The following is a 10,122-nucleotide window of genomic DNA, read 5'->3' on the forward strand; positions in this document are numbered from 1 at the left end:
ACGGCCACCTTTAACAGCGGTGCCAGCTCCCCTTGGCCTGCCAGTTGAGCGTCTTGCGATGGAGGTTGGCTGACAAGGTATCTTACCTCGCCCAGCTCCACCATTCCTTATTGCACTTCCTGTGCAATGCAGCAAACTATTCAACTGGTTTGCAGTTTTACGGAATCCAGGGCGCCCGAGGAACTTCTTCAGTGCTAGGTCTGTATCGCTATTTCCATAGCGCGCACTGACTCTAACTATGGCATCTGCAACATCATGTGATATTTTTCTAGAGCAAAATCATCATCATCTGAGATGACATTGTCTCTGTTATAGAAATTGGATCCTGTGGCTCTTTCATCATCCAGATTTTCTGTCCTCTCACTAACAATTTCTTTTATATCTGCCTTGCCAGTGATCTCAAACCCACCATCCTCATTCAACTTTCTAAAAAATGCCACATCAGGGACCTTCTCTTGGCCCACAGCCAAAACTGCTAATCGATGGCGACTTTCACTGCTACTTAAAAATTGCTGGGGCACAGCTGTCATGCTAAACTCGGCACATGCAATTTGGTGCTTGCAAATAGCACCAGTTTGGCCTTGCATGCAAGAGCATAGTCCAATTTCAAGGTCTATATCATATTTTATGGTTGGATCAGATTCGCTCTGTACTTTATATTTAGAATTGCCAACCAATTCAACGCTGTCTAATGCAACCTTGGTCGAGATTATTGGCTTTACATGCCGCCTACTCAAGGCCACATCGACCAATCGTTGCCTCATGTATACATCGAAAATCTCGACCATAAACATCAGTAGCTGGGCCGTGTTGTATGCCTTGCATCTGAAAAAAAAATGAAGAAGCAATCCAAACTGTTTTGATACAGTACAACTAAAACTAGGGCAGTCTGTTACAAATATTAATGCAGTTTAACCTGAACTTTTGCCAGCATAGTTTTAAATATATACAGAATTTTTTTTTTCTTAAATTTTGCCAGCATGGGTTTAAATATGTCCATTTTCTCTCTCTTTCAAGGTAAGACATTTCCATAAAAAATGAGTTTGACACTTACTGACAATCATGTTTGCCAGATCAATCAATAAAATTAACTGCAAAACATCCAGAGACCTTTGAACCATAGTATTTTCATTGCAGTATAGAGGTTTTAAATTAAACTGGAGCAACTCTCAGCTATTTGGATACCACTTTTCTTTCCTGTTCCTTTCAATATGCATACTGTTGAGCAGTTTTTCAAAAATTTTATGCCAATATAATTTTTATTATTATTATTATTATTATTATTATTATTATTATGTAGTGTCTAAAACACACACACACACACACAGAGAGAGAGAGAGAGAGAGAGAGAGAGAGAGAGAGAGAGAGAGAGATACACATACACACTCTACTAAGATCACAGCCCACCAATTTCAGCAAGAGGTCATGGCAACTATCAAGGCAGTGTCATCACTTGCTTAGTGGGAGAACTTCAGTTTTGTGAAATTTCATAGTAATAACATCAACCCAACTCCAACCCACCCTCAGCAACTCTCGAGGAAAGTAAAAAGTAGCATCAGTTAAACACATGCAGACTCATTAAGTATCAGTATATGTACTTTCTTAAATAATGTAATGACAAATATTACCTGTATAATGTACTTATGAATCCTTACCTACTGAGAACAATATCCTTGATTATGCACATTGTTGACTCGCAGAAATTATTTGTATGGTGCCCTCGTAACAATGTACCAGCTCGAAAAGCTATTGCCCAATCTTCCTTCCTTTCAACCAAGGATGCCACATAACTGAAAGTTAAGAAATATGCTCATATTTAAATATGCCAAAAGGAAATTAAAATGGTTAATTAAACAGCAGGACATACAACATTGCAATCTGAAAAGTAAACTTAGTGATAGAATCAATTTTCTTTTCAATTCTGTTCAACTCTTCATTCAAAAGGATCAAAGACCCTTGGATTCATACCAACGTTGTTGAATTATAAACAATGGGGACTGATTTTACACTTTAATGAATTATATAAAAAAAAAAAAAAAGGACATTTATAGGGACAGATGGCTGAAGCAATAGTGCACTGAATGCTTCTAAAACTGGACTATTTCACATTACCTTTTGAAAATAGGATATGTAGCCATGAGAGAACAGGATTGGAGAGACTGCCACACCTCATTAAACTCTGCTTTTGAACTAGCATAAACAAGACTTTTCATGGCAGCCATAAGGTCTTGACGATTATCCTTTTGAATTCTATGTTTAGAATCCAATAGCCAACGCCATACCTGCTGAAGCAGGTGGAAAATACATAGAAAACGGTTTGCTGTGGGCCAAGTTGCAGCTAGACTTTTTCTTTCAGCTTCACAGTTGTCAGTCATGAATGACTGTGGAGCTCCTCTGCCATAGAAAGCACATTCACCTAGCATCTCCTTAATCATACCAAAGCCTGCCAAGCACAAAACAGAACATTAAATATAATTATAGAAAATATTATACTTGTATGGATGTTAACAAACAGAATTATAAATTAAATCGTCATATTTGCATTATCTGTAATATACAATGGCCTAGTTGGGCACAAGCACCTTCTTACTAAATGCATTTTGTACTGTATATGTGTAAAACATTATGCAAATACTTCATTAAATTTTGTTTACCAAAGAAGAGTAAGGAAAAAAAGTAGACTAACAAAATTCTTAGAGGTGACTGTGCTTGTCACCAGGAAAGTAGTATCACTAAAGAGGAATACAAATTAAATTTTTGCTTAGGAAAATATATATTGTATGTACTGAACTTACATACCATCAAAGCAAAGTCAACAATTAGAAAAGATTTTTCAAGAGGTTAGGAGAGTTCTGAGTGAAGGTAGGAATCTAGTGATAGAATACCTGTAGTCGTTAGAGTGAAGTGCAGTATTAGGATGAAAGTATGGAGCAGACCCATATGCAATACAATAAGTCATAAGTGGCTCCCCCCCAAAATCCCAGGGTCTCGTAGATGGAGCATGGATTTTGTTATTTGAAACTGGAAAGCATTACTATTTAGTCATAAAAATTTTCCTAACATGCCTCTGAAAAAGTTAACATACGCAAAAATAGAATAAAGAGTAAAATCATTCATGTAAACTACAAACCTCTGGTCAATGTTACTTGATCTTGGCATGATGTGAACAACACAGCCAAAGGAACAGCACCAGCTGGTCCTGCACAAATAAAAGGTATGATAGCTGTGTTCAGTTGGTCCCCCCTACAGATTCCTGTGGCATCCACAAAAAACAACTTCCGAGGCTTCTCTTAGATGTTCATGAACCCTCTTCATGAAGGGAGTTACCAAAACCACACAGAATCGTTCATCGTTGTGTTCAACTTTAATCTGTACTTCTGGGTTGTCAGCTGCATACTTGTGGATAGCATTAAACATAGACAACGTGTTCAATCCACCATGTTGTTCTTTTACCCATTGGGTCCGCATATATTCCACAGATTTGAGAGATGGATTGACAGATTTGTTTGCTTGTCCTCTCAAATCATCAACCAAATCTAATTTCATAAGATGGTGTCTGTGAGCCATCGCTGTTGTCATACCTGTAAATATTCTAATGTTAGCTGACAATCGCATTCCAACGCAAAAATAAACCTTAATATAGAAGTTATGATACACATACATATTTTCATATCAAGATCTCAGTGCTTATAATATCACTGCATTCACCGCCACCTTGGAAAGAGTAAAACAAAACTTGGCTAAGATTATCATTCTAAAATAATAGTAACTACAGTAACATCATTACTGCATTGTCCTAGTATACATGCAATCACTGATCAGGTGATCAAGGAAATCACATTTTGAGGCCCCCAAACATGAATATTATCGAAGAACTACTTACATTTCAATCATGGTACTGATTCAATTAATTTTATTGTATAATAATAACATCTTTGAGTTAGTCTATTCGGGAGTAATGCCGAATTAAAAGCACAAAAATGCAAGGCAAATCTTTTTGAAGTAGCTAATTATATAAATAAATCATTAGTTATTTGCCCATTTGCAGTTTTAGATGGTACAAAAGGCAGTTAATTTACTTTCATATATATCGACACTACAAATTTTGAAAAAGGGCAGCCCTCAAAAGTGTGATATCAGCCTTAAGCATATGTCTTAGGAATTACAGTACTTAATTTGTTCACGACTTCCAAGGGAAAGAGCTGTTGCATGTGTGCCGGTAGTGAGAATTTCTGAAAAAAGGATATGAATTATGGGGATAACCATTATGCATCAATAAACACAAACAGACTATAATTTCTACATTCCTATAAAGGCCTATATGCACTAAAGTGACATTATCAGCAGAGTTAACGTTATTTGTTCAGTATAATCAATATTAAATTACCATGTGAAATTTTACATACAATATAATTTGTGACATTGAGGTTTTCTAGCTGAATTTAATTCCACTAGATAATTATTATAGTAAAATTCTTTTTACAAAAACTTTGAAACAGGTAAATACAAGAACATTACACTAAGTTTGACTGCCTTTCAAGAAAAGTGTTATTTTACCTTGCTCAAAGTATCTCTCGAATGTATCTCGGGTACTTGATGTTACTCTCAGTTGATTAAGAGCATCTGCAGAATCAAGGGAATGATTATGCCACCCATGGATCTCAATAAAACATGGAAAAGACTCCATAAGCTTGTCCCTTTTAAGGGATTGCTTATGAATGATCCTAATTGTGGCATCGACGAAAACTTCACAACTGAGAATGAAATAAATAAATATAATTAGCATATATTATATATAACAATAATGCTGCATATTTTATGGCACAAAGTTTAATAAGTAATAACAAGCAGAGAGAACCGTGTGCGTCTATATAAACCACTAACAGCAATTTTAAAAACAGAATTCACATATCTACTCACAACTGCAGTTATTGAATGTTAATTATGTATGCCCAAAAAAAAAAAAAAAAAAATTGTTGTGCATCGGGGAAGAGTTCATGCTTAGAAGGAATTGGTTTACCCAAGCAACCAGTTCAACTTCCTCAAAGGGGGTCTAGCCCCCTATGTTAAGGTAGGGCATTATAGGTGTCTCCTATCATTAGGTGGGGGGGGAGCCCCTCTGGATAAGTAGTTTAGATAGCCTATAAATAGGTCAGGCTAGCTAGGCCTAGTTCCTTTTACACCCAATTACTAATTAGACCCATTTTTGTTTTAGCGACTGAAGGGCTGGATATTTGGAGCTTGAAAGAAATGCATCCAAATGGCATAGGCTACCCTTAGGTTCTCCACAATTTGTCTAGCAGTGTGTCACAAATTTGGAATTTTGGTCCTGGGGGACAATATTTATGCCCTATTTATCCTATTTTAGCAATCAATTAGGAGGGTACAGGGGTCTGCTTCACTCAAATCTAGTTTCAGTAAGCATAAAATTATATAATTTTAAAGCCTTAGTTCCTGTGGACTGAGTACCAAACTTATGGGCTGCCGAGGACAACTGAAAATTGCCATATTTCTGCACTTTGGTAGGTAAAACTTTATCAAGATTGTGCGGCCTTCTGTAATTCCAAAGTAAGAAGTAGCCTAGGCCAGGCAGGTCCCAATGTACAAGTAACAAATGTTCCAAAAATGATCATTGAAAAAGTAATGTCACCCTGCAGAGGCTGGGGTCAATGTGTCAATAACGAGTATTGTTTCTTAGGTAGTCAAGCAATAGCCTGTGTCCATTGGTAAAGTAGTGTAGACCACCGAACGGTTGTAGCCCCTTGTATGCAGTGTAGGAGGTCAGCTTGTATGTATGGTAGATGGATGGATTATGGAATTTAGGGCATAGCCCAAGCACTGGGACCTGTAAGATCATTCAACGCTGAAATGAAAGTATGGCTAGATGGAAAAATGAGAAATGAAATGAAAATGATAAACTGATGACAATCCTGCACTTGAAAAGGACTGTACATCAGCAAAGGCCATTTTACTCTCCCCCAGCATTCCGATCATCCAAACTTATGAAAGACGTTTGGCCAGGGGGGGCCGTATGTATCGGTAGGGGGTAAGCGCATATGTATTTGTTTGTTTTTTGTAATTATGTTTTTTAACGTTTGCATAGAACCAGTGGTTATTCAGCAACAGGAGCTTGTAGGCTATGTATGGTAGGGGGTTAGCCACACAGTCATATTCATGAATTTCCTTGTGTTAGGCTAATTGTGGTCATAACTGTTTCCCCCCACCCAAAAAACCTGGTTTCCCAACAGGGATCCCCTTACCTTTTTACGAAAATTACGATTTTGCCCTTCAGCCTATTCTGTCTGTGTTCCCCCACCCAGGTTTCCTGAAAAGGTCTCCATACTGTTGTAGGTATAGGCTTTTGTATAATATTTTACTGCATGTTTTCGAAAATCAATCCATTCCCAAACATACGTATTTCGGGAGTAGCTATTTTTGGCTATACATAGGGTAAAAAAACCGCATGGTACAGGGGTGGACCATGTACGATCAATGTGTACAACCCCAAAAAAGTGCATTATAACGTGTCCTGACATCGGAGATGGGCATCAGACGCGACTTTTTGTTGGTGAGAAACAGAGCTAAAGACCTCTACTCCGGTGTCAGGACGCGTTATAATGTACTTTTCTTGGGGTTGTACACATTGATCCGTTACCCATGCGTCGTACATGGTCCACCCCCTGTACCATGCGGTTTTTACCCTAGTCACGCAAGCTTTGTAAAGTTTTACCCTTTGTTCTTGGGTAAGGCCTGCCTCTTGCGTGTAAGCCTATTCAGGTATGGCCTAAGACCCTAAGACCCTAAGACTAGGATTTAGGTTAGACTTGAATGAGTAAAATTAGTACATGGAAAAATACTACTTACCCAGTAACAGTCTTCTTCACACCTTTGTGCTTGAATTTGTTGCTGTGATGGCAGAGTAATTTTTGACGAAATAATTTCTTCACTCCAACAGGGTACAGTTTATAGGAGTTGAAACACATACAATTCTTGAGGTTGAATATTTCTCTCCACTTGTCGAAATCTTCCCTCGATTTAGCATTAGTTCGTAAGCGCACAAAATCTTTATTTTTTTGCAAAATAATATTATGGAAGCCACTGCCTTCAAAATCTAGCAACTCAGGATTTCTTGTACACTCCATAGTGACTAAGTACAAGTAACAGACGACGAAAACAACAGACTAGGAGAACTATAGACTACAGACTCAATCAATTCTCGACAGAAGTTACAGAACAGGAACAGCGCATGCAGTTTCTTTACATTGAGCAATGGTGCCATAACCTTGCGTACTCAGACTCTCAGTACCTTTTTATAATAATAAGCGCCAGCGTAAATGCTAGCTGGTACAGCATAGTTGATACATATATTCTGTATGCATCTATTATAACAATATATTTACCAATATTATAACGTATTATATAAGATTAATATTTTCAAGACTGGTGCGTTTGCAAGAATTAAGAAACGTTTATAGGGGGTAACACTAAGGAGGGCGGAGTCTCACAACGTCACCGCTCCAAAACACGCTCTGATTGGTTCTAATATCTGAGAGGGTCTATTTCCATCCAGACTTCAGGAATATGCGCCCGGGACGCAGTGTTACCATACAAAAACACCACAGGCGGATGGACAGATGGAAAAAAACAGAGAATAGGTTTCATTAACTAAAGAAACTGAAAGAAAAAGATGCTTATGCTGCAAACACTGTAGATGCTTTTACCGAAGCACGTCTAACTGGTTTTCGTCTGCTTTTTGTAGAAGATAGTTACGTGACGTGTACAATAAAAGCAGAAAATGTGGTTTGCCGGGAGTACAGATCCTGATTAAAGTCTTCCTTGCAGAAGCTGCGAAGTTTTACCAAATTATTCTTGGAGGAGGGAGACGCGAGTAAATACGGTAGCGAATAGAATTCACATCACTTGGTGACATTCAAAATATGAATGAATAATAGCTATTATTTGTTCCAATGACTTCTAACGATCACTTTCATACAGATCGACCATGGCAAGAAATATAATGAAATCCTAATTTGGCATGAAAATGAATTTCAAACAAATCCACCTTCCTCTTCACTCTGCCACGGATGAAACTTGGCTATTACAACTCTCATTCCGTGGTAATAAATGTACTATGTGAACTACGCGACTACTTAGGGAGTCCGTCCCATTTTTGCAATTGTTGGTTGTAAAACTTATTCTCTAAAGCTTTTCTCATGCCTCACCTTAGCCCACCCCGATTCGTAAATTCTGTTATGAGAGAAAGTTATAGATTGGTAACCTTAGCGGAAGTGCTAACGACCTCCCAAGAAGACCATTCTTCAGATGATAAAATATGATCAATTCATTTGAGATCTTCAAGTGAAACTATGTTAAGCAAAGAAACAGCTGCATGCTTGTCATTAGCAAGGCCTGTCTTCCTTTGCGGAGTGTTACAGGCCATTGACTCTTACAGTGAATTTGCTTGAGTAAAGACCATTTGCCTTTCACTTAATTCACGTATGGGGCCTATGGAAAATGTATGTCTCGTATGACCTCTCCCCCTTTTCCCTGTTTAAAGAAAAGATATGTTTGTGAAACAAAATGCCTCATTTAAATATAAGCTCAACTTTGATGTCTTAAATCTACAAATTGATTGTTGGCAATGTATGTATATATATATATATATATATATATATATATATATATATATATATATACATATATATATAATATATATATATATATATAGATATATATATGTATATATATATTATATATATATATATATATATATATATATATATATATATATGTGTGTGTGTGTGTGTGTGTGTGTGTGTGTGTGTGTGTGTATTTCTCTCTTTGTGGAGTAAACTGCCGGGACCGAGACAAAATCTCTCCGTGTCGTAAAGTTTAAACCTAGAAAAAGACGAAGATGGTGATGCTGCTGATGATAATTATAATTTCATAATCACCAAACGAATTCATTGGTTTGACAAGGTAAAAGGGTTTGATTAAAAGTTACATTTTGTAACGAAATTATAACATTTCGCAAATCTGAGAGTGTGTTCGTTGGAGAGTAAACATTTGTGCTTGGTTTCGAGTGTCATTATTTGAATGAACGGCACATGACCATGAAATGCGCGTCAATTTCCAAAGTAAATTTCCCATGTTAAGTTTTGCATTACAGATATTAGTGAATAGCGGTGCTCAATGAGCTGACATTGGATTTAATATCCGTAAGCTAATTCTAATCAACTGAAGCTTGTTCTCGAACGCGCTAAATTGGAACTTCCCATTAATGATTGTTTTGTGATAATCATCGCCAGTAATGAACGCTGTTTAATCATCTGCATAATTTTATTTTAATGACGATCTTGCATTCAATGTTATATTTTCAAATGAAGAGGTTTTATTGAATTCAGAAAACTTCTACTGATAGGTCAGGTTGCCCGATGAACCCCTAATTCACGATGGGAAAATGGTGTGAAGACTGTTGCATCTGACAAACTATCCTTGGTCTGACGGATGTTTGCTTTATATAGCTCTGTTTGAATCTACTATACGCATTGTTTACGAGATTTCCAGTGTCATTGAACAAATCTTCGTCTGTCTTTAGTTTTTCTTCCTAGCTCCACATGTCGCTCTCTGTCTCTCTGTCTCTCTGTCTCGCTGTCTCTCTGTCTGTCTGTCTGTCTGTGTGTCTCTCTCTTTATCTCTCTCTCTCTGTCTCTCTCTCTCTCCCCCAAGACTTTCCTTACTCTTTGAAACCGAAACCCAGCCGTTTTCTTAAATCAACTGAGATCACTTGAGACCGAGAGGATGGAAAAAAAGAATTTTAGAAAAATGACTCGCTGTTGCCATGTGAGGAGCTCAAAGGTATAACTTTACTCCAAAAATGTTATCTCTCTCTCTCTCTCTCTCTCCTTCACAGAGAAAACCGTTGGCGGGAGATGAACGTGACAACTAACACTGGATCTGACACTTTCTTCCAACAGGGGCGCCAGTCCTTTTCTCGTCTTCGAGAAATATCTCCCAACTTTTCCCAGTCTCATAAAATGCTGACAATTTACTGGTTTCCACAGGCGATCGCTTTGCATGCTGGGTATTTTATAACTGTACTTTTCAAGTGTCTCGTTTCCA

General features: G+C 37.5%; 1 protein-coding gene across 1 annotated transcript; it reads right to left on the minus strand.

The window, feature by feature from the left end:
* Positions 1-236: 236 nt before the first annotated feature.
* Positions 237-7,373, minus strand: LOC135223348 (uncharacterized). The gene is given in 8 exon segments (XM_064261812.1): positions 237-825; positions 1,656-1,790; positions 2,113-2,443; positions 3,131-3,269; positions 3,271-3,581; positions 4,176-4,232; positions 4,558-4,754; positions 6,865-7,373. Coding segments are annotated over 8 exon segments (2,037 nt in total). The 5' UTR covers positions 7,143-7,373.
* Between the last annotated feature and the right edge of the window lie 2,749 nt (positions 7,374-10,122).

Source organism: Macrobrachium nipponense, chromosome 8, assembly GCF_015104395.2.
Source record: "Macrobrachium nipponense isolate FS-2020 chromosome 8, ASM1510439v2, whole genome shotgun sequence".
Lineage (NCBI taxonomy): Eukaryota > Metazoa > Arthropoda > Malacostraca > Decapoda > Palaemonidae > Macrobrachium > Macrobrachium nipponense.